Source organism: Pteronotus mesoamericanus, unplaced genomic scaffold (genome assembly GCF_021234165.1).
Source record: "Pteronotus mesoamericanus isolate MK-2021 breed Mesoamerican mustached bat unplaced genomic scaffold, CSHL_Meso_final contig_105, whole genome shotgun sequence".
Taxonomy (NCBI): Eukaryota; Metazoa; Chordata; class Mammalia; order Chiroptera; family Mormoopidae; genus Pteronotus; species Pteronotus mesoamericanus.
In genome coordinates this window covers 5390160-5414147 of record NW_026555006.1, presented here as the reverse complement: position 1 = coordinate 5414147, position 23988 = coordinate 5390160, and the positions used below count along the sequence as shown (strand labels likewise).

Sequence of the window (23988 nt, the reverse complement as noted above, 5' to 3'; positions counted from 1 at the left end):
TGGAGGCGGGGCCGAGCCCTGGGCAGGCGACCTGAGGGCCACCGGCTCAGAGCTCGGAGAGGTGAGGAGTGCGCGTGCGTGCTGGAGCGGGGGCGGGTCTCTAGGGTCTAGCAGGCCCCGGGAATCGAGCTAAACTGGTAGAGGGTAGGCAGCGTCTACTCGGGCTTCTGCCTGGGTAGTAAAGGCCTTTGGGCGGGACTGCGCAGTTGAGCCCGCGAAGTAAAGCTGAGTTTAGGGGCGTGGCCTGTGGGTGGGGCCTGAGAGCGGGGTGGAGAGAAGAGCCCACAGTTGAGATACGCGTGAACCCAGGAGATCCGAGGAGGCCTGGGCGGGTAGGGGCGGTGGAGAGAAGGCAGGGGGCGGGGCCGGGGGGGGCACGGAACACGCGGAGTGGGCGGGGCCTGAGGGCCGGGGTGGAGCGAAGACTCCAGAGTAAAGAAGTACGCGCTCCGGGGAACTCGGTGGAGGCCGGGAAGAGTAGAAGTAGGGGCTGAGGGCGTGGTAGGAGGGAGGTCTGGAGGTCCTACTGTCTACGCTTTTGGAGCTACCAGAGGTCCAGGCGAGTGGGTCGGCGCGGCGAGCTAGGTCGGCACCTGTGGAGGTGGGAGCCTGGCTGGACAAGGCCGACGGGGAGGGATGCTGGAGGAGAGGGAATTGAGCATGAGGGGACGCGCAGCGCGGAGGCGGGCAGCGGGAGGGTGCTGAGGGGGGGCTAGTGAGGGGATGGAATGGGGGAAGTCTGACGCAGGTCCGTTCTCTCCCCTTAGCCCTAGAGGAACTAGTGCCAGCCCACAGCTTTTTTTGAGTTCCGAAATAATGTTTTCACCCCCAAAAGGGGAAAACGGTCACAAATCGAAATTAATTTACCAGACTAACCTAGCAACTGCAACGTAACCCGTATAGTTATGCATTATATTTAACGTAGGATGTGGATTTATTTAAGGTAGTTTCCATAATTTGAGGCGGGGCATCCAAAAAAGATTGACTGTTTAGGGTCCTTGGAGATCTTGAAATGGCCTGGGACTGAGGAGGAGGGTTTGTTTGGGATAGAGGTGAGAGGTGGTGTGAGGGCTGGTTTGTCTTTCAAGAGATACCAAGCATAGATTGTGGCACGGGAAACAGAGGATGGCTGTTTTCTAATTTACAGAATTCCCAGAGGATGTTATGGGAAAGGGTACCATAACCAAAGGGCTGATCAGGGAGCAAGTGAACTGAGAACTAACCCGGAGAGGTTTTTGGAAAGAAGGACGAAAGGGCATGTGAACTGGAGGTGAATGGATAGTGGAGTGACTCGGGATTTAGAGGATAGGACAAGGCATCAGAGAAGTCCATGTCAGGGATCGTTAAAAATGCAAAGGATACTACCACAGAGTGCACAGCCTGTGATAACCTGAGGCCCTGTTGGAATGTGTATTTAGAGTAAGTCACCCAAGGGTGAGATTAGACTACATCCCCAAACCTGCATTTTGGAGTTGTAGAAACAACATAACACATGAGTTGTTCCATGAGTTACTTTGGGGTAGGTTTACCTCTTTCTCACTAACCACAACAAAGGAACCTTAAAGAGAACCCTACTTCGGCCATTTGTTACTCGTTATTTAAACTATTCTACCGAACACAGGAAATAGGAAGGATATTGATGGATATAGGAGGTATGAAATGAGTTTTTTATTAAAGGACATACTTGCTTCTCTCAGACAACTTAGATGATAAGAATGTGAGGTAAGAAAAGAACTAAATACTTGAAGAGTAGTACATTTCCTTATTTATATATTGCACATCAATGCTAGATACTCCCCTTTAAAACAGTGATGCCACAAGAAGCACAGTAGTGTGCCGCAAGAATTTTTAAAACGTATGTCGGGGCGCTGATCACTTTTCCCTTAGTGTCAAATAAAAAAATAACAATAGCCAACACATTTACATTTACAGCCATTTGGTGTAAATGAATCAAAATTATACCTATTTTTGTCAGATCAACAAAAATATATATTTTTTGGTGTGCTGCAGAATTGTAGTTACTAGTTTATGTGTTCCATGAGATGAAAAAGGTGGAACATCACTGCCCTAAAAATATAACTCTGCCCTGATTGGTGTGGCTCAGTGGATTGAACGCCAGCCTGTTAACCAAAAAGCCACTGGTTTGATTCCCAATCAGAGCACATGCCCGGGTTGTGGGCCAGGTCCTTGGTTTGGGGCAGACGAGAGGCAGCCAACTGATGTTTCTCTCCCTTTTTTTCTCCCTCCTTTCCCCTCTCTCTGAAAATAAATAAATAAAATATTTTTTAAGATATATAACTTTTGTATGCTTCCGTTTCTGTTCTGCTTTGCTTAATTTGTTTTTAGATTCAATTGTTGACAGATTTGTACTTTTTGCCATTATATTGTTCACAGTTTTGATCTTTTTCTTAAAGAAGTTTCTTTAACATTTCGTATAATAATGGTTTGGTGATGATGAACTCCTTTAGCTTTTTCTTCTTTGGGAAGCTCTTTATCTGCCCTTTGATTCTAAATGATACCTTTGCTGACTAAAGTGACCTTGGATGTAGGTCCCTGCTTTTCATGACTGAATATTTCTTGCCAATCCCTTGTAGCCTGCAAAGTTTCTTTTGAGAAATCAGCTAATAGTCTTATGGGAACATACTTTTAGGTAACTAACTGCTTTTCTCTTGTAGCTTTTAAGATTCTCTCTTTGTCTTTAACCTTTAGCATTTTAATTTTGATGTGTCTTGGAGTGGGCCTCTTTGCATTCATCTTGTTTGGAACTCTGTGCTTCCTGGACTTGTATGTTTATTTCCTTCACCAAATTAAGGAAGTCTTCTTTCATTACTTTTTCAGGTAAGTTTCCAGTTTCTTGTTTATTCTTTTTTCCTTCACCCCTATGATGCAAATGCTGGTATGCTTGAAGTTGTCCCAGAGGCTCCTTACACTATCCTTGTTTTTTTGGATTCTTTTTTCCTCCTTGATGTCCTAATTGGTTGGTTTTTTCTTCCTAATGTTTCAAATCATTGATTTAATTTTCAGCTTCATCCATTCTTCTGTTTTTTCCCTATAAATCGTTCTTTATTTCTATTAGTGTATCTTTTGTTTCTGACCAGATCTTTTTTATGTTGTTCAGGTCCTCACTGAGTTCCTTGAGCATCCTTATAACCAGTGTTTTCAACTCTGCATCTGAGAGATTGCTTATCTCCATTTTGTTTAGTTCTTTTTCTGGAGTTTTGATCTTTTCTTTCATTTGGGCCATGTTTGTCTCCTCATTTTGGCAGCTTCCCTGTGTTTGTTTTTATGTATTAGGTAGAGCTGCCATGACTCTCTGTCTTGGTAGTGTGGCCCAATGTAGTAGGTATTTAGTAGGGTCTGGTGGCACAGACTTCCGTATCACCCAAGCTTGGTACTCAAGGTGCGCCCTCCATGTGGGCTAAGTGTACCCTCCTTTTTTTGTTGAGCCTTGATTGCTGTTGGCAGCCAATATGAAGGATTTGTCCGTGCCAGTCAACTGCAAAGACTGGCTGTGACCACTGACTACCGGTCTCCACTCTCTGTGAAGGATCAGCTGTGCCGGAGTCCACTCCATAGAACAGGACTTATTTCAGCAAGGCTCTGGTGCCTGCTGAGTCCATCCCTTGAGTGTGTCACTTGTGGGGATGGTTGGGTGATGGTACTCTGACATGGTCTATAGCTGACCACTCGGTGCAGAGGCTCTGCAGTTTCCTGGGAGGTAGAGGCCAAGGTAAGTCACTGACTGTGTTCTATCTGAGGCCACTTGGCATAAGCTGTAAGGCAGTTTGCAGATAGCTGCTACTTGTGCTGGGCTTGAAGATGCCCAGGCATGGCCAGGCAGTGGACCAAGGCCAGCTGCTGTTAATTCCAGGCCTCAGGCCACTTAGCAAGGTATGGGGGCTCACTGACGCCAGCTGCTGTTTGCTTGAGGGGATTTAGGAAGATCTGAATCATGAGCCAAGACAAGCCATTCCTATGGAAAGCCACTGTTAACAGCTTGGGTGGGCTTATAAGTTGGGTGGGGCAGAGCCTCAGGGAATCATCAAGGCAGGGCAAAGAGCCAGTTTGGTGGAGTCTCAGATATGGTGCCTGCTGCTCTGTGGCTCTTTGGGGAGGACTCAGAAAAGGAACAATGGCCTCTGCCATCAGTTCTGCCTGAGAGAAAGCTGTCTCCCATCTCTTGCCCTGATGCCAGGCACTTCAGTTCTTCCCCATGTGCCACTGGTGCCTTTCAAGCTGCTGCCCCAGTGCTAGAGCTCAGATAGAGTGAGTCTGAGTAAGTCTTTGTGTAGGCCTGTTAAGAGGAAGTGTTTGGGAATCCAGTAGTTTCTTCCACCAACTCAATTCCCACTGGTTTTACAGCCAGAAATTATGGAGACTTATCTTCCTGGCACTGGAACCCTCAGCTGGGGGACCTTGTGTGGGGCTGGGACCCTTCACTCTCTCGATATCTCTCCCAGTTTTTATCCACCATACAGTGTGGGACCAGGCTGTTCTGCATCTCCGCGTATCTGCCCCTACTACCAGTCTGGATGGGTGTGGTTTCTTCTTTAATTCCACAGTTAGGGACTTGCATTCAGCTCACTTTCTGACAGTTCTGAGTGATGGTTTTTCTACACTCTAATTGTAATTTTGATGTGGTTGTGAGAGGAAGCAAGGGATGTTTACCTAAGCCACCATCTTGGAGAATCCTCAGAATTTCCTCTTTATGGCTGAATAATATACCAGCGTGTGGATGGACCATGTTTTGTGATATCAGTGTATATCAAACAGTTTTAAAATGTATTCATATATCTGTGTAGATATCCAGTTTACTGCTCCCATTTCAGCATACACCTCCCTCTCTCCAGCGATGGAACCCTAGGTGCTTCAAACAACCCCCACTGTTAATGTCTAGAAATATTTCTTGTGTGGTAAAAAATAAGATTTTTAAAAATAAGCGTTTTTTTAAAGATTCCATTTAAAATCACAATAGCAACTGTTGGCATCTAAGAGTAGATCAAGCAAAAGAGGTAAAGGTATGTTTGGGGAAAATTTTTAAACAATTTAAGGTCTTAAAATAAATCTTAAAAAAGTGAGGATATTGCCCAATCATATATTTGAAGTCTTACTGTCACAAACATGATAGTCTCTCGAAATTAATCTATAAATGGAATTGAATTGCAACCAATATTTCAATTTTTTTTCTGTAATTTAACAAAACTTTCTAATAATCAAGGTACAAGGCATAGAATCAAATCAATTTTAAAATTAAGTAGAGGAATTTACTTTACCAGATAATTAAGATATATCTTACTCTATCCTTTTATTTTCAGTTTATCCATAGAGTTAGAGTGTGTTTCTTGAAAAGAATATCTAAGTTGGGTTTTGTTTTAAAGTCAGTTTGGTGATGTAGTGTTTAGTTTATCAACATTTAATGGAGTAATTGATGTATTTGTGCTTAACTCTATCTTCTTGCCATTTACTTTTTCTTTTTAAGATTTTATTTATTTTCAGAGAGAGGGGAAGGGAGAGAGAAAGAGAGAGAGAGAAACATCCATGCGTGATTGCCTCTCATGAACCCCCCCACCTTCAACTGAGGACCTGGCATGCAACCTAGGCACGTGCCCTGACTGGTAATCAAACCAGAGACTATTTGGTTTGCAGGCCAGCATGCCATTTACTTTCTAAATGTCTTTATTTTGTGACTTCTTTTTGGTCTTCTTCCAGATTAATCAAGTATTTTTATGCCATTCCATTTTTTCTTCTCTGCTGGCCTTCTTCCTATAACTGTTTTATGGTTGTTAATGGTTATTTTATTCTACTCCTAGAATTATAACATGCATCCTTTACATTCTAGTCTACTTTGAATTAATATATCACTTCATGTTCAATGTATAAACTTTATGAAAGTACTGTACAGAAAGTAGGTTCATTTACCCTCATCTTGTCTTCCAAATTATTATTGCATTTATTAGATACACATTCATTCAACTCTTACTATTCATTGCTATTTGTTCTTTAAGTAGTTTCTTATAAAAAAATTTTTAAAAATATTATTTTAGCCCTGGCCAATGTGGCTCAGTTGGTTGGAGTGTCCTCCCATAAACTGAAAGGTCGTGGATTCAATTCCTGGTCAGAGCACATGCCTGGGTTGTGGGTTTGGTTCCAGTCGGGACATGTACCAGATGTAACTGACAGATGTTTACCTCTCACATCAAGGTTTCTCTCCCTTGCTGTCTCCCTCTACTTCCCCCTCTCTAAAATCAATAAGCATGTCCTTGGGTGAGGATAAAAAAATATTTTATGTTAGCAATATATACACTATTTCCAGTGCTCTTTATTCCTTTCCACAGATCCAGGATTCAACCTACAATCAATTCACTTCAGCCTGTAGAACGTCCTTTAATAGTTTTTGTAGTGTGGATCTACTGGTAATAGATACTTTCAGCTTCTGTTTGTCTGAAATTGTCTTTATTTTGTCTTCACTTTTGAAGGATATTTTTGCTGGATTAGAAATCTATATATTTTTTTAATCTTTTAGCTCTTTAAAGATGTCATTCCATTGACTTTGGCTTCCGTTGTTTCTGATGAGAAGTCAATTTTGATTCCTGGTGTTCACCTATATGTAATGTGTACTTTGCTTTGACTACTTTTTTTTCTTCTTTTCTTTAATTTTCAGCAATTGACTATGACCTGTCTAGGCGGAATATTCTTTGTATTTACCCAATTTAGGGTTCATGAACTTCTTGATCTGTGGGCTTAGGTCCTTCACAGATTTTGGGAAAATTTCTGCCATATCTATTCAAATTTTCTTCTACACTATTCTCTATCTTCTCCCCTTCTGGGACTCCAGTTACTTGTATTTCAGAATAGTTTAATAGTGTTTCTCAGGTTTACGATACTCTGTTCTGTTCTTATTTATATGTTTCATTTTAGATCATTTCAATTGACCATCTTTAAATTCACTAACCCTTTCTTATGCTAGATCCAGTCTGATATTAAGCCCATCTAATAAAATTTTTATTTCAGGTATTGTACTTTTCAGTTCTAGAATTCCTATTTTGTTCTTTTTTTAGAGTTTCTATCTCTCTGTTAAAATTCCCTTTCTGTTCACCCATTTGTCCATATTTTCACTAAATTCTCTAACAGATTTATTACTTATCTTTATCTTTGTGCTAATTCCAGCCCCTGGGTCATCTATAGATCTACTTCAAATGGTTTTACATGTTGTACATTGAGTTTAAATGAATAGACAAATAACGCGGAAGTATACAATGCTTCCCGCCACCCCCTGCCCCAAGAGAGTACACCATTTTTCTTTGTCTAGGAGTTAGGATAAGGGGCAAATAACTTCAGTTCAGCTAGGGATTGTTCTGCGATTGGTCTGAGTTGTAGTTTTATATAAATAGTTTTAGTTTACCTCTGATTTCAGATACTTGAGAGTGAGATCAGGTCCCTCCCCTAGGGTTTTGGGATGTAAATACCCAAAATCAGAGAAATCCTTTCTTTTCAGTTCATATCAGTTTCCTGAGAAGCTCTAATTAGGCACTGATTTTTTAATAAAATCTTATTGGGAGTTAAGCTGGGTTGAGGTTAAGTTGCACTTTACTTAGTTATATTTCAGCTCTGCTACACACAACCACATGGATAAATCTCAAAAATGTAATGAGTAAAGAAGCCAAATATAAATGAGTATAAACTGTATGATTCCATTAATATAAAGTTCAGGCAAAGTTAATCTGTAGTGTTAGAAATAAGGACCACACTTATTAAGTAGGGGTAGTAATTGAGAGGGGGCATAAAGAGGGCTTCTCAAATGCTGATAATGTTCTATTTCTTTATCTGGGTGGGGGTTACTTGGATGTGTTTACATTTTGAAAATTTATTGTGCTATATACTTAATGATTTGTGTGTTTTTCTATGTGTATGTTATAGTTCAGTAACAAAAAAGAAAGTATGTGTGGAGGAACTCAACACAAAAAATAAAGTTACAAAGAAAAATCATATCACAGAGTAGAAGATATTTATAATATATAACAAAGGATTTCCTCCCAGAATATTTCATTTTAGAAATACCTATAGATCAAAAAGAAATGGGCAAAAAAAAAATTTTTTTAAAGCAACCCAGTAGAAAAATGAGCCAGGGTAAGAAAAACAAAACAGAGGAAAGGGGCCTGAACGGCCCATAAATATATGATACGGTATTCAACCTCAATATGTGTATTGATGCAATACATGTATCAATTTTTTTTTCCGCTGCTCAAAACAGTTTTTGAACTCATCGGTTTTGATGCCTTTTAGTGCATCTACCGTTGTTTGTTTCGACTTCCACAGGGCAAAAATGTTCCCTTTGAGGACTTTCTTCCTTGAGGGAAACAAAAAAAGGTCTCTGGGGACAGGGGAGATCCAGTGAATAGGGAGGGAGGTTGGGGCACAGCGGTCATGCCATTTTTGATCAAAAACTGCAGAACGCTCAGCACCGTGTGGGCAGGTGCACTCATAAATCATCCATCATGAATTTTGCAAATGCGATGAAAGAATCTTCAAAAAAAATTCACTGAAGCCTATGTTTGGACACAGCCTCTCACAACACCAGCTGGTACACTGACACAGATGGGTTCCTAGAACACTCACCTAGCAGGGGAAGCCTGTAATACAAGGGACCTGCCCTCCAAAAGATAATTCGAGGCTTTTTTGGTTACCCCCTCATATTTCTCATATTTTTCTAAATGGTAATAGAAAAAATATAAATGTATGTAATAAAGATTATATATTTTTAAAAATAATTTTTTTAGTAAATGTGGCAAAAATACATTAAATCAGGGCAGTGGTACATAGTTGTTTAATATATTGATATATAATGTGTTTTGTTATTTGTTTATTTGAAATAGTTTCAATTTTTTAAATGTTAGATTGGGGTCAGGGTGTAAAGGGTATTGGAAGCCTTCCTCACTTTTCTAAACACTCTTTTAATTCTTTGTAGATACAGCTTTTCCAGCCACCTTGCATCTTCCTATATAAGTTTTTGCCCTATAACCATCAGAACAAGGAGGAGGGTGAGTGAGATCTGACAGAATCTTCTCTGTCTTCCTTCTGTCTTGCCCACCAGGGTTCATAGTAGAGCTTAATAATATCTTTTCAGAATGCTTCTAATAAACTTAAAATATTACCATACAACATATATGTCTTTAAGTCCATGACCCAAGTGAGTGGTTTAGAATTTGAAAATAAGTAAAAGCATGTCTTCTCTCTTACGTCTTTTAAGATGTAAACAATATTGTTTGCTACTTCAGTTGATAAATATGTAGATAATTACAAAGATTCTGTTTTTATGCTCCAGCTATTTTTTAATAATTTCAGAAATATAACAATTTAAGTAATTTTTAAAAATTAACCCACTTATTATATCTCCTTAGTTTGTTAACTGTTTCTAGGTAATTATTGAGGATTTTTTAATTTTATAAGCAGAAAAATTATGTCAGAGTAGTCAGGGACTTGTTTCACGGAGTAATGTAGTAGAAATACTCATATCTTACATACTATTCATGGGAGAAGTCTGAAGTTTACCTATGTAAATAAACATATATTGAGTCCCTCCTGCTTGTTGAATAGCTTGGTTGTTAAGCTGTGTGCTAGGCAACAGGCTTTCTCTCTCTTCCTTTTCTCACATAAAGTGCAGAGAATCAAGAAGTGGCTTTTGTTGTTATTTTGTTATTGATTTATTTGCAGGTTAAACAGCTTAAGATGAGAAAAGTTGATCTCTGTTTGAGCTCTGAAGGGGCTGAAGTAATTTTAGCTACATCAAGTGATGAAAAACACCCTCCTGAAAATATGATTGATGGGTAAGAGTTACTATTCTTTCTTCCTTAAAGTCTTCATATTAGGTAAATGAACCCCTTGAATACTGGGACTATGTGTTTTTATAACAACTAACTCTGTTAAATATAGTTTAATAAACATTTGGTTAAAAATAAAAATAAATAAATCAACTGTTTGGTGAAGTAGATTACCTGACAATATCCACCTTTGGTCCCATTTCTGAAACTAATTCAGTTGCATATATTTCAGTTTTGATCCTTTTCTTGATAATTCCTAAACTGACCTTTACAAATAGTGTTTTAAGAAGTAGTTTAACAGGATAAAACTTGAAACAGCAACAACCTCATTTTACAGAAGTATACATTTTAATATGTAATTATGGTTTACTTTCAAGTTTTTCTTATTAAATAGGAATATAAACATTGTAACTTCCCTCCACTGCCTGTTTCCTTATTAGTCTAAGCAACATCTTTGCTAAACTGAATGCTTCACTATCTGCTATCCACCTGCATTCTTTGGTTCTTGGCCTCTTCATATTATTCTAATTTCCACTCTTCACCATTCTAGAGCTTATTCTAGGTAGATGAGTATCGTTCTCAGACTTTTAAATTCCAAGAAAATGTAGTTAATGGGACAACTCTGGCTATTTTATCACTCTCTTGAGTTTTCTTTCTTGGTATTTGTGCAATGACCAGAGTTTGACTGATAGAATCAGTGATTCCAGAGCTGGAAAGACTTATGAGTCTTTTATCACTCTCTTGAGTTTTCTTTCTTGGTATTTGTACAATGACCAGAGTTTGACTGATAGAATCAGTGATTCCAGAGCTGGAAAGACTTATGAGTTCATCTTATCTAAACCTGTCATTTTAGACTCATGGTAAGGTAAGTCCAAAGAGGTCAAATACTAGTTTTAAACACTGAAGGCAGAGGCAATTGTAATACATATCTTGTGGTTCTTTGGGTTCTGTTGTGGAGCCCATGTACGTGGATAAATGTGAGCAACTCAACCTTTTCTGTTAAGCCTATTTGTTACATTCTCTCTGACATTTCTCTCTCTCCTTCAGGTAGGATGAGGGTTTTTTTTTGATATTGGAATCCAGTAGAATTTGGTAGATACCTCTATTACCTTATTTATTCCTTTATTGTATAATTATTTATCTTTAACATTCATTTCTTAACTATGATTTCGTAGAAAGCAGAGACTGTGATTTGTTCATTTTTAACTCCACAATGTCTTAAAATATGTGTTAAGTAGCTTATTGAATTAGATCATCAAATATTAGTAAAACTTAACAATATTGAAAAGTAGCTGATTATTTATACACACATATACATATACACACAGGCAAACATATATGTGCATATGTTACTTTACATTTGTGTAGGACTTTATAATTTCATAGATCCTGTGTTATTGACATACACTGTAAGCTTGGGGAATGAGAGGCCAGATAAAAAAATATTTTCAACCTCATTGTAAAGATGAGGAAAAACATGATCAGAAGTAAAATGACTTACACAAAATCATATGCATAACCAAGTAGCAGAATCAAGATTAACATTCATGTCTTCTAACTCCTAGTTTGGGGTTCTCTATACTACACTGTTACTCAAACTTAAGATTTGCCTCAGTAACTTGATATAGGCTTTTGGCCTGTACCTCTTAATCCTTCTTAGTTTTTTACCTCCTGATTCAGGTAATAGTTATTTATTCCACTCTGCCTTGGAATAGAGAAATTAATGTGGGAACTGTTATAAGAATAAATAGACATATAAAGATTTACCATAAGTTGTTTGCCAGAAATAGAAATCTTTCCATATCAGTTCATATTAATGAATAGTGACTAAGGACATAATATGTTTTATATTAGACAAAACCCTTAGTACAGAAAACCACAAGGAGTAAAAGTAGTTACTGACCTTGTAACTGAACTGAGCACATCAGAGACTTTTAATCTATATGCATTTTCAACAAATAAAATGAGACTTTTTATAGCAGATATGAAAAATTATTCGCTGCTCATAAGTTGGTTTATCTAAATGGAAGTAACCATAGAATTATTTGGAGAAAACAGTGCTATAAATTTGCCACAACTTGACAGTGGTCCCAACTCTCCCTTTCCCAGAAATAGGAGTTTAAGAAGGTGATTATAGTTTTACTTGCCTTAAGGCTACTTTTTCCTCTGGCATTTAATGTATCTATGAAAAAGAGAAGAAAAGTTCTGCACTAGAAAAAAATGAGTTAAGAGAAAAAGTAGAGGAAGAGAATTAGTTCTTTTTTGGATGATATAGAAGAATACGAGATTTGCAGTTAAAACTCCTGAGTAAGTGAACTGTATGTGTTACCTTGGGCTAAGAGTATATGTGTTAGTTTTTGAGTCTCAGTTTCCTTGTCTGCACCTTCTCTGATTACCTTAGTTCTCTGACTACCTCAGAGCTGTGAAAAAAGTCTCATGAATAACAGATACTAAACAGTTATTAGCTATAAACCTTATTTAAAACTATTTTGCCTTGGCTGGGTGGCTCAATTGGTTGGATTGTTGCCCCTATACCAAAAAAAATGTTGTGGGTTTGACCCCCAGTTAGGGCACATATCTAGGTTAAGGGTTCAGTCCCTAGTGGAGGCATGTACAGAAGGCAGCCAATTGGCATTTCTCTCTCTCTTTCCGACTGTCCGTCTCTCTCTCTTTTCCTCTCTCTCTAAAAGCAATAAACATATCCTTGGATGAGGATTAAGATAAATAAATAAAAAGAAAACTATTTGATGACTTAATTAAATATGAGAATTCAGCCCGGCCAACATGGCTCAGTTGGTTGGAGCGTTGTCCCATAAACTGAAAGATCATGGGTTTGATTCCTGGTCAAGGCACATGCCTAGGTTGCAGGATGGGTCCCCATTGAGGTTGCGTGCAAAAGACAACCAATTGATATTTTTCTCCCTCTTCTCCTCTCTCTAAAAATCAATGAGCATGTCCTTGAGTGAGGGTAAAAAAAATAATAATAATAATAAATACATAAGTAAATAGAATTTATTTTAAAAATTTGAGGATTCAGTTATATGTCATTTTAAAATCCATGCCTATTGATACTATTTAATTTTATTATATTGGCTTTGTTCATTTAAAGAAAAAACAGGACAATTAAAAGTCATTTAATTTACTTAATAATATTTAAAACCATATAAATGTAAATTTTAAAAAATTGTGAAATATTAAGCATAGTATTAAGAACCCAGAATTATGAGTTAGAAAACCTGGTTTCTTTTTCTTCTTCTTCTTCTTCTTCTTTTTTTAATAACATCTTTATTGACATATTATTCACATACCATGCAATTCAAAAATTTAAAGTGTACAATTCACTGGCTTCCAGTATATTCACAGAGCTATGTAGCCATCTGCACAATAAAATTTATACTGTTTTATCACCCTGCAAGGAAACCTTGCAACCTGTCGTAGTCACCCTGTATTTCCTGTATCCTCACGAGCCCTAGACACCCATTAATCTACTTTCTGTCTCTATTGATTTGCCTATTCAGACATTTCATATAAATGGGATTATATGTATGTGGTGTTTTGTGGCTGGCTTCTTTCAGTTTCATGTTTTCAAGATTTATCCATGTTACAGTACATATCAGTGCTTCATTCCTTTTTATTGCCAAATAATACTTGATTGTATATATATAGCACATTTTGTTATTCATTTATCAGCTGATGGCTATCTGGGTTGTTTCTACTTTTTGGCTAGACTTCCGCAATCTTATTTTAAAATGCTAACTTATAGATCCAGGAAATTCAGCAAACTCTAAGTAGGATAAATACAAAGAGACCATATCATAATCTGCTAAAAATATAAAGAAAAAATTTTAAGTAGCTGGAGAGAAAAAAAAATACATTAAATACAGGGGAACAATCATACCAGTTATAGCTGACTTTGTATCATAAACAGTGAGATCCACATAACAATGGAACAATATTTTTTAATGCTGAGAAAGAGAGACTTCCCCCCCACACATAAAAAAGCCTGCCAATCCAGAATTCTGTATGTAGCTAAAATATCCTTCAAAAATGAGGATAGAGTAAAGACATTTTATTCATCACAAGTAGACCGGCATCACAAGAAGTGCCAAAGGAAGTTCTGCAGGGTGAAGTGTAAAATACTAGAGGGAAATTCAAACCTACAGGAAGAAATTAAACTCATTGGAAATGGTAAATATTTGGATAATATAAAAAACAACCTTTTTTATTTTGTTTTTTGAAAGACAACTGACCACTTAATGGCAAAAAACACATTATACTGTGGGATTTATTACATACATATTAAGGCCCAGGAGCCTGAGCCTGCATGATGTGTTTGCAGAATTTTAACGGGCCCACTGCGACCACAGTAATGGAAGCTGATAGTGTGATGGGCAAGGATATAGTACTTTAATGATGGGAACAGGTTATTACTCACAGAGTCATAAAATGCCATACAAACACATTTAGATTTATTGACAATATGAGGCCACTAAAGTGTTTAGATAAGAGTGACATAAATTCTGTTTTTAGAAAATATATATGGTCATAGTAAAGAAGAATTGTTAAAGTTGGGGAAAGATTAGAGGTAGAATGAATGGTTAGAAAAGGATTGTAAGAATCCAGGGTTTGTTTACTTTTTAAAGTACTTATTCACTAGAATGTTGTGAATGTTTAATTTTTATCTGGCTATTTTTTTTTCTCTTTTTTACAAATTAACAATAGGAATCCAGAAACATTTTGGACCACTACAGGAATGTTTCCCCAAGAGTTCATTATTTGTTTTCACAAACATGTAAGAATTGAAAGGCTTGTAATACAAAGTTACTTTGGTAAGCAAATCATACATTAATTTTCATCATTTTAAAATTTTTTCATAAGCAGAGGGCACTTTGGCAAAACATTAATTTTTCTTTGCAGCATGGAATCCAGCCTTATTATTGGGGTGGGAGAATGAGGAGTATGGGTTAACTGCCTTGAGCACAGTTAGACTCCATGAAACTGCAAATCTGAAACCCTTCCAAAGCACATAATAATTTCCATGCAATTTACTATGTGGAAGTCTTTGGCAAAAGACCCTATTATGAACATAAGAAGCCAGCTTGCCAGAATGCTAAGTTCCTTGATATATTTATTACAGATTCATTTGGCTTGGGGTTCTCTGTCAAGTTCTTTCTGAAAATCTGATAACCCTGATTATTTGCATTGGATAATTTTGATTCTTCTATTAATAATGATATTTTCTGAGGGATTTAGGGGGAAAATCTCCCATTGGAATATCATTCTAATCCTGTCTTATGTTTATGTAAGGATAAAGTATATCAGACAGAATCGTGGCAGGAAACAAAATACATTCCAGATGGTTCAAATGAAGTGAGTTTATTGATGGGACTACTTACAAAATTATGTTCTGGCTTAAGAGAATAAACCAGGAATGGTGAGACACCCAGAAACTGGCTAGAGCAGAAAGCCATTACCACCCCCGGGGCCAAGAGAAGGAAATAGAGTTATGGGAGCCCAGTGAAAGATGGAGCCTGGCAGGAGCTGTAGTCATGAAGGGACACAACCGCTGTCAAAGACATGGCGTTGAAGCAGGAAGGGAGTGGAGAAAAAACAACTTGATCTCACTTCCCCTCTGCCCTCCGGTTTCCTCCCAGTGCCTCCCATTGGCCAAGTATGACCAGCAGCCAGTAGGCAAGTGAGTCCACAGGGCTCATCCCCGCAGGGCACAGAACAGAGAAAGGAAAGAATGGATCTGGGGTAGCTGGAGCTAGGTTAGGGGTAATGGAGGAAAAAACAGTGCAGAAGGAAGATGACTGCATTCGTATTGCCATTAATTACGGAGGCTCTGGAGTCAGACAGACCTAAAGTTTGAATTTCAGTTCTGATGCTTACTCTTTATCATTGAACACTTTGCCTGACTTCCCTAAGTTGCCTGATTACTCTAAGTCTGTTTTCTCATTAGTAAAGTAGGTTAATAATACTTTTCTCATAGGTTGTAGTCAAGAGTGAATGAGTTAAGTGTGCATGGCTCATAGTATGTTCTCCCTAAAGATAAAAATTTATGACCAAGACCACTAATACTGTTATCATTATTACCAGTATACAAAAACATCTGTATGATACCAAATTCAAAAAGGCTCCCCTAGCTCTGTGTTGTATGTTTGCAAACATTTGTAAGATTACAGTGGCACAAGACTGTATTTCACTAGAGGGACTTAGGGAAAAACAGAGTTAAGTGCGTGATTTTTAGAACTTGGTATTCTTGATCCCACTTTGTGCAGTCCCACCAATGCCCAAGAGTTTTGAAGGAGAAAAGAAATATAAGGACAACAACATAGGATCAGTTAGATAATTAATACATTATTTATTTTGTTTATTTACAATGTCAGTGAGGACTTTGCGGATTGAAAAGAGCACATCTAAAGAGCCTGTTGATTTTGAGCAGTGGATTGAAAGAGGTATGTGCTTGTTTCACCAGCATTGTTGTGAGCGTGAGGGAGTAGAGAATTGTCCTTTGACTCTGAATTTCCGATCAGTGCACATTTAGGTGAAAAATGATGACCTGAGACTGGTATATCTCTCCACACCATGCCCCTCTCCTTTCTTGGAGAGTAAATAAAAACTTTACTCTCCACACTTTCTTCTCTTTGTGAATACTTTCACAGACCATCCTAACATCGTAGTGGCCCATACGGGGACATTCTCTATTTCTCCTTCTCCTCTGGCCTCCTGAGACTTGCGACTAGGGGAGCAGTGGGCAGCAGAAGCTCAACCCAGGCTAACCCCCTAACCCTGTCTCTGTGATGTTCAGAGAGAAGATTCTAATCTTTCTTTGTCTTTCCAGACTCTGTGGACAGCCTCCTCCTTACCCATTTTCATGACCAGCAATTGGTGTGGGGAATAAATTCTGTCAGCTGTGGAATAAATCCTTCATCAAAATGCATTTTGTCAATGCTGAGATAGAAGGCCATGTCTCCTCAAATATCTTATATCCTTCAGTGGAGCATCCAGACTTGGGAAATTAAACGGCCTCCACCCATAGCTCTTGTTTTTCGGGCTGTCCAATCCTACCCTCTTCTCCTTAATGACCCACACCCAGACCCACAGACAGGGACAACTCTACATCCCTAGCCCACTAGAAATAGTTACAGAAGAAGAGACCTTTGTCCCTACTCCCCAAAACCAGAACCGGGACAAATCATTAAGAATAAGTCCATTTTAAAACCAGAGGGGGAAATGAAAGGACAGAGCCAGCCCCATTTGTTATTGTGGCACCATTTGCCTAGCCAGGCCTATGACCTTTTTAAACATGACTGCCATTTTACTCTTCTGAGCTGGTCCCCAGGACTGGAAATTACTGAGAGCAAGAACAGAACTAACTGCTCCCTGTAGTCACAGGCAAAAGGTAAATAACACTGGAACAAACTGCAGCCTCCTGTTACAAGAGCCTCAACTGCCCAGGGGCCACACAACAGCAACGCCCCCCCACCCTGTTCTATCCAGTCATAATCCAATAGAAGCTAAAGCTCCAGCCCCTCAGTGCTGGTGTATCTCTCCACACCATGCCCCTCTCCTCTCCTGGAGAGTGAATGAAAACTTTATTCTCTACTAGAAAAAAAAATGACCTGAATGATTCTTGTGAAATATGTACAGCCTAGAAAAACCCAATTTTGAATACAAGACTTCTTTACTTACTGGTTGTGTAACTGTTAACATTTTACTTATTTTTCTGAGTTTCTGAATCCTTACCTGAAAAATGGAGATGATATCTACCATTTATAGTTTTTGTGAACAAAATGTGTGACGTGTAGACAAACAATGAATATTAGTTTTCATCTTTCTTTACAGCAGAATTTGTAGTCTCTAGTTAAACACATATTGCCTTCATGTGTTTATCTCATTTCCTTCCCAAAATACCATGAAAATAATAGTAAAGGAATAAAAAGAGGCATAAACTAAAAAGACAAAAAAATAAACAAAAAAGCAGGAGACCAAAGCAGATGTGAGAGATCAATATGTAAGTTATGGAAGATCAATATATAAGCAGATGGAGAAGTAACTTCTTTAGCTGAATGGAGTAGGTTGTAACCTAATTGCCTGCCAAGGAGAAAGTTAATGAGAAGCAAGCCAATTTGCTCAATAGAACCCCAGATAGGTCTAAAACTTGAAGGCAAATGGTAGCAAAGTGTGAGTGATACATAAACCAGACAAAAAGGGTCATTAGTTCAGCATCTATATACAAAGTGGTTTGACCTTAGATATCTTCTCCTACTGCCAAAATCCAGACCACAGAGGCAAGTTGACAAAATGTGGGACATTGTACAGGACAACTGTCCTGGTCTGTTCAGTAAACAATGGCTTGGAGAAAACATGTACATATGGGAGAGAAAGCAGTTCAAATTTAAAAGAGACAATGCTGATTTGAGTAAATCAACTATAAATAGACATTTTGGGGATAATGGGAAAATTTGAATATAGACTGGGTACTGTGTGATATTAAAGCATTTTTTTTTAATCCTTACCAAACAACATATTTTCATTGCTTTTAGAGAGAGAGAGAGAGAGAAAGAAGAGAGAGGGCAAGGGAGAAAGAAAAACACTGATGTGAGAGAGAAGCATTGATTGGTTTCTGCCTGTACAGGCCCAGACTGGGGATCTTATGCACCCAGCCCAGGGACATGCGCTCAGACTGGGAGAAACTCACAACCTAGGCATGTGCCCTGACCGGGAATCGAACTTGCAATCCTTTGATTCCAGGACAATGCTCCAACCAACTGAGTCACACAAGCCAGGGCTTAAAACATTAGTATGATAATGGTATTGTGGTTATGTAAGAAAATATCCTTATAATTTAGAGATGGAGAATCAAATATTTGGAAGTGAAATATGTCTTAGACTTGCTTTAAAACACTTCAGCAAAAAGAGAAATCAGTATGGTGAAATACTAGTAATTATAAAATCTAGTTGACGAGTTATATAAAGAAGTTGTGTTCTGTCTTCTTTTACGTTTGAAATTTCCCACTGTTTCATAATTTAAAAAAGTAAAATGGAATGAGAGTTTATTATTAACTTCTGGTGGGGAAAGAGTTGAGTAAGAAAATGTGATCATAATTTGTTACTTATTTCAGCGGCAAATAGCATGTATATAAACAATAATGTAGTCATCAAGTATTGATTTCAAAATTGAGAGGATGGCAGGAGGGAAAAGTTGCTAGAGGAGGAGGAAGGGGATATTAGTTTAAGAGATGTAAATTTTCACCAACCATAATATAAAGTCAGTAAAAAAAATTGTTAAATCAAGAGAAGGAATATAAACATTGTATAATTCCAGGGAAAAAAGCTTAAAGAATTGAAAGTGTTTATGTACCTGTAGGGAGCAGGACTGGAGGACAAAGGAGAGGTCAGGCAGAGGATTACTATTTTTCATGACCTCAGGGAAAGGTTAGGAAACAGAAAGAAAGTCAAACATAATCTTACTTCCCAGAGACTTCCCTTTTTATACGATGTGCCTTTTGAAATTATGTGCACTATTTTAATACAAATGAAATTAATTTCTAAACAATGCCAATATTTTTATTACATCAATTAAATATTTTGTGTTTCCAAAAGAATGTTTGATTTGATTAACTCATGACCAAATAAATTGAACTGCCCTAAAATTATATGAGTAAAGGTTTTCTAAAGCTGGATACTTTAAAAGATAAATTCATGGATAGCATAATTCTGCATCACAGTAAAAATTTATTGTGAGAAACTGAGCTCTAGTTGTTGCCTGTGGGAACAATAAAATGTCTCCTTTCCGGCCTGCAATTGCAGTTAGTAGCTTGATCCTTGAAAGGGATTTTCAATCCCTCACTTTATATTCCTTTACTATAATTTACATTTTGATGTTCTTATGTTTATAGTCACTAGAGATATTTTATAGCTCATAAATAGTTTATCTTTCATACTTTTTATATCCAATATCTCTATTTGTATATTAAATTTTAACCCCAGAACACTGGTAAATCTGATTTAACTATAGTTTACCAGGTACCATGTTTTGCTGAACATAAATTTCAGTAGCAGATTCTCATGTATTTTGAGCCCTAACTCATTTCTGTTAAATTTATGTTTTAGATCTAGTACACACAGAGGGGCAGCTTCAAAATGAAGAAATTATGGTAAGTAAATATACTTTGGAGAGATAAACATTATCTTTAGCCAGTGTAATATATTTAAATTTTAAATGTCTCTATAGTCATAAAGTTAATAAATACTCTCATGATATTATAGTTTCTGTACTTAATCAATAGAAGTTTTTCTCAATAATATAATCTAAATGTAGCATTCATAAATTAGGCTTTTATCTATCACAGGCAGAGTGACAGCAAAGATAAAACAAAATTCACTTTTTTTTGTTGTAATTTTGTTCCTTTATTTATTTGGAATTACTTACTTGCTTTCTTTCATTTGATTTTGTAGGCCTTTTAGAATAGGAATCAGGAAAAGGTTGAGATGCCAGAATTGGATTTTAATTTAATTATGAAAGGACAAAGAAGATTCAGATGAGAGGAACTAGAGCATAGGATCAGCAACAAACAAACTAAAGAGAGATGAGGTGGAAAGAGAATAGACATTTTTTGACAGCATTCCATTGGGCTTTGCTTGTCAAGTAGAATGAATGCCCGTTGATGAGGAGGCTGCTGCCTCATCAGGAGTTTCTCTGTTCCTGCTCGTTTGTTGTCTCTGGTTTTAGACAAACACAAAAACTTGAAACAAATGAATGTAAGTTGGGGATTTTTGGTTGCATTGTTTGTTTAATTAAGGTTTCTTGAAATGGGGGTTAAAGTGGTACCTTGTCCATTAAATTTCCTTTTTCGCATCTTGTTGTGATCTGCTATGAAATCAACATTTTAAAAGAGTCTGTATAGAAGTTTTTGAACCCTGGTAATTTTCTCTACCACCCAAATGTGCCCAATGACTGGGAAGTGGAGTTGGAGGTGTTGAAAAATGATTAAATTGAATTTATCTTACTGTTTTTATCCATCATTACCAATGGGTTATAATTAGTAGTCTTTGTTGAATAGTTTCAGGACTCACTATGGATTAGGGAGACTCACATCATTATAGAACATTTGGAAAATAATATAGGGGATGGAGAGGCTGAAAATCATTTTTATCATCCTGTCACAACAGCTTTTACTATACCTACTTTATTCTAGTCAACCATATGCATCACATGTAGTTATAATAGTAATGTGTGAATAATTTTGTATCATTTTTAAACTTAATATTATGGAGATTTCTGGTCTGCTTTCTAAGAAACTCTGAATTCTATTATTTTTACAAATATGAGAAAATAATTTTTCAATATTTTTTATCATGGTAATATTTTTAAAAAATGAAAAGAAATTCCTATAATTGATTAAGGAAGGTGGTTCTGGCTGGGTGGTGTGTGGGGTTTTCTTTGTTTTTTGGTTTTTGTTGTTTTTCTTTTCCTTCTTTTTAATCTTAAGCTTTCAGTTGAAACATCCTCTTAAAATGGGTCCTTGTGCTTCCCTTCTGGGGAGGCAGTCCTGAGCAGGTGCCTTAAGATGGTGCTTACCCATATAGTATATGTGGACTGCACCCATTCCTTCCCCCCGCAACCTTTGCCTCTTGGGTTGTTGTGCTACTTTCCCTTTACTTTGCTACATTTCTATAGTTAAGTTGGTTTTACTTGAATGATTCATGTTGAAGGGGGGAAAAAGGTGAAAATACATTTAAAGATTTGTTTCACCTCCTCCTGCAAATAAAATAAATGAAGTAGCAGATGTTAAAAAAATTGTAAAAAATCTAATGTATGCAAATAGGCAAATGCTAACTAATTTCCTTTTCATCCTTCTGTCATTATAAATAATACTACAAGGGACATCTTATGTATGTTCCCACTACCACAACCTTCACCTTTTCAATTATTTTCTAAGATTAAATTTCAAGGAATGAAATTACTGTGTTGAAGGATATATTTATAGCTTTTTAAAAATATATTGCCAAATTTCTTTCCAGAGAAATTATATAAATGTAGAAGTATAGAATGTTCCACGGTAATGTATTCTGAGGCATTGTTAACCAAAGGAAATCTTTTATCATGAAAAATACTTTAAAAGACACTTTGAAAAAACATTGATCAGAAATATACAGTTGTAATTTTTAGCTCCATCTGCTATTTTACATCAAACCAAGGCTGATATTTGGCTGATACACACTTGAGCTGTACTAGAACAATGGTATTGTTATATGTGACTAGCTTCTCTTCTGAATATTATCACGTATTGTTACATATTTAGAATATTACTCTTGCATCAAACCTTTCTTCTGCTAACTGCTTAACAGTTAACTAGAATTGCTAAGAGCATTCATAGTGATTTTTCCCATACAGGCACATGATGGCCACGCGACTTACTTGAGATTCATTATTACATCAGCCTTTGATCATTTTGCAGCTGTGTATAGCATTTCTGCAGAGGGAATGGCAGTCTAAAAATCTTTCTTAATTATTGTAACAAAATGATTTTGTGTGATGTTTAACAGTATATTTATTTAAAATTAAAGTTGTCATTGATATACTTTATTAAAGGGATTTGTACCAATCTGTTTCAGTTTTTACTTATTTTCTCTTTAACATTTTGTGCAAAGGAATTTGGTATCATGATCAGCAGTGATGGCCACCATGGAGGATATAGGAAAGCTCTTGGTTCAACATATAGCTTAATCAAGGAAGTGACTGTACATGAAAACTTAAGTAATAATACATTGTATCCCCACAGCTTCTAACATGGTACCCTTCAGATCTCAGTGCATTAATTTTTAAATCTATTTATTGATTGATGCAAAGGGCTAAGTGAGTAGTGCATAGACAGTAAACAATGCATAAGTTCAGAAAAGAGAAAGTACTTATGGGAAGGTTTCATTGAGGTCATGGAACTTTAGCTGGGCCCTATTGAACAAAACATTTTATTTTTTCTTCTAATTTTATTTTGTCCTGATTTGAAAATCTCAGAGAAGAGGTTTTCTTTCTTTCCAGGACAATCATTGATATTTGATTTTTTAAAAGTATTTTGGGTGGTAAGGAACAGGATGGGACAGATTGAGGAGGACAGAGTTATACTTTATTATGTAGGTTGACTTTGTAAACATAAATAATTAATAAAGCCAAAAATTAAAATTAAAAAGCTATTTTAAAACACCAAAAACAAATAGAAATGAACCTACCTTTATCACGAGTTGATAAACATACAGGAGAGAAATGACATGAGAACGTGAGAACATGTTGTCTGTGCAGTCTGTGACCACGTCTTCAAAAATTCCATCTGTAATCACCCTATTCCTAAGTAAGGTCACATTCATAGGACTGGGGGATAGGACTTGAACAAATCTCTTTGAAAAGACAATTTAACCCACAACACAATCTTACTGAAGTATATTTGAGACAGTTATTTTTCTGTGTCAATTGACTGGACCACAGTGCCCAGATATTTGCTCAAACATTATTCTGGATGTTTCTGTGTGGGTGTTTTTTGGATGAGATTAACACTTAAATGGAGGACTTTAAGTAAAGCAGATTGCCTTCTAGAATGTGGGTGGGCCTCATCCAATCAGTTGAAGACCTGAAGAGAACAAAAGACAGATATCTCTTGGGCAAGAAGGAATTCTGCCACCAGACGGCCTTCGGACTTTTACTGCAACATCAGCTCTTTTCTGGATCTTCAAGTCAGTGTTGTGAAAAAAGTGAATTAATTAAGGAAGGGTGTCCGCTCTAGATCCAAAGAGATGTAAAAGCCCCAATAACCACCGGTCATGTGTATTTCTTATTTGGATGCTGATTTGGGCAAACTAACTGAAAAGAGACATTTTTAAGAATTGGAAAATCTGCTTATGGACTGTTATTGTTCATTTTAGGTGTGATGCTAACATTAAGCTTTTGTAAGAAAATGCCCATATTTTTTTAGAGATGTACATATTATGTATGTAGGATTGAAATGACATAAAATACTTAAGTAGATATTTTGTTAGAGGAAAAAGTGTTAGTTGAAGCAAATATGGCAACAGATTATTGAATATTGGTGATGGATATACGGGGCTTTGTTGTACTAGTCCCTCTAATGTATGCTTGAAATTCTTCATAATAGAAAAATAAATATAATGC

General features: G+C 37.0%; 1 protein-coding gene across 4 annotated transcripts; it reads left to right on the top strand.

The window, feature by feature from the left end:
* Positions 1 to 7: 7 nt before the first annotated feature.
* IFT25 (intraflagellar transport 25) lies at positions 8 to 23495 on the top strand. Of its 4 annotated transcripts, none has more exons than XM_054573559.1 (8): positions 8 to 61; positions 2710 to 2838; positions 8966 to 9038; positions 9712 to 9824; positions 14541 to 14647; positions 16208 to 16276; positions 19938 to 19981; positions 22222 to 23495. In XM_054573559.1, exons 2-8 carry the CDS (start codon positions 2723 to 2725, stop codon positions 22321 to 22323), a joined length of 624 nt encoding a protein of 207 aa, XP_054429534.1. In that variant the 5' UTR covers positions 8 to 61; positions 2710 to 2722; the 3' UTR covers positions 22324 to 23495. The 4 variants fall into 4 exon arrangements, with proteins under 4 accessions (XP_054429534.1, XP_054429561.1, XP_054429552.1 ...); XM_054573570.1 differs by lacking the exons at positions 8 to 61; positions 2710 to 2838 and adding exons at positions 568 to 585; positions 6336 to 6413; XM_054573586.1 differs by lacking the exon at positions 2710 to 2838 and having other exon boundaries at positions 42 to 61.
* Positions 23496 to 23988: the final 493 nt, after the last annotated feature.

What these genes read in the sequence shown, in the direction of transcription:
- IFT25 (XM_054573559.1), top strand. Translation starts at nt 2,723, where the DNA reads ATGTGTCTTGGAGTGGGCCTCTTTGCATTCATCTTGTTTGGAACTCTG. An exon ending in TTCTTTCATTACTTTTTCAG is followed by an intron (nt 2,839 to 8,965) that starts GTAAGTTTCCAG and finishes AATTCTTTGTAG; the next exon opens with ATACAGCTTTTCCAGCCACC. An exon ending in CCTGAAAATATGATTGATGG is followed by an intron (nt 9,825 to 14,540) that starts GTAAGAGTTACT and finishes AATTAACAATAG; the next exon opens with GAATCCAGAAACATTTTGGA.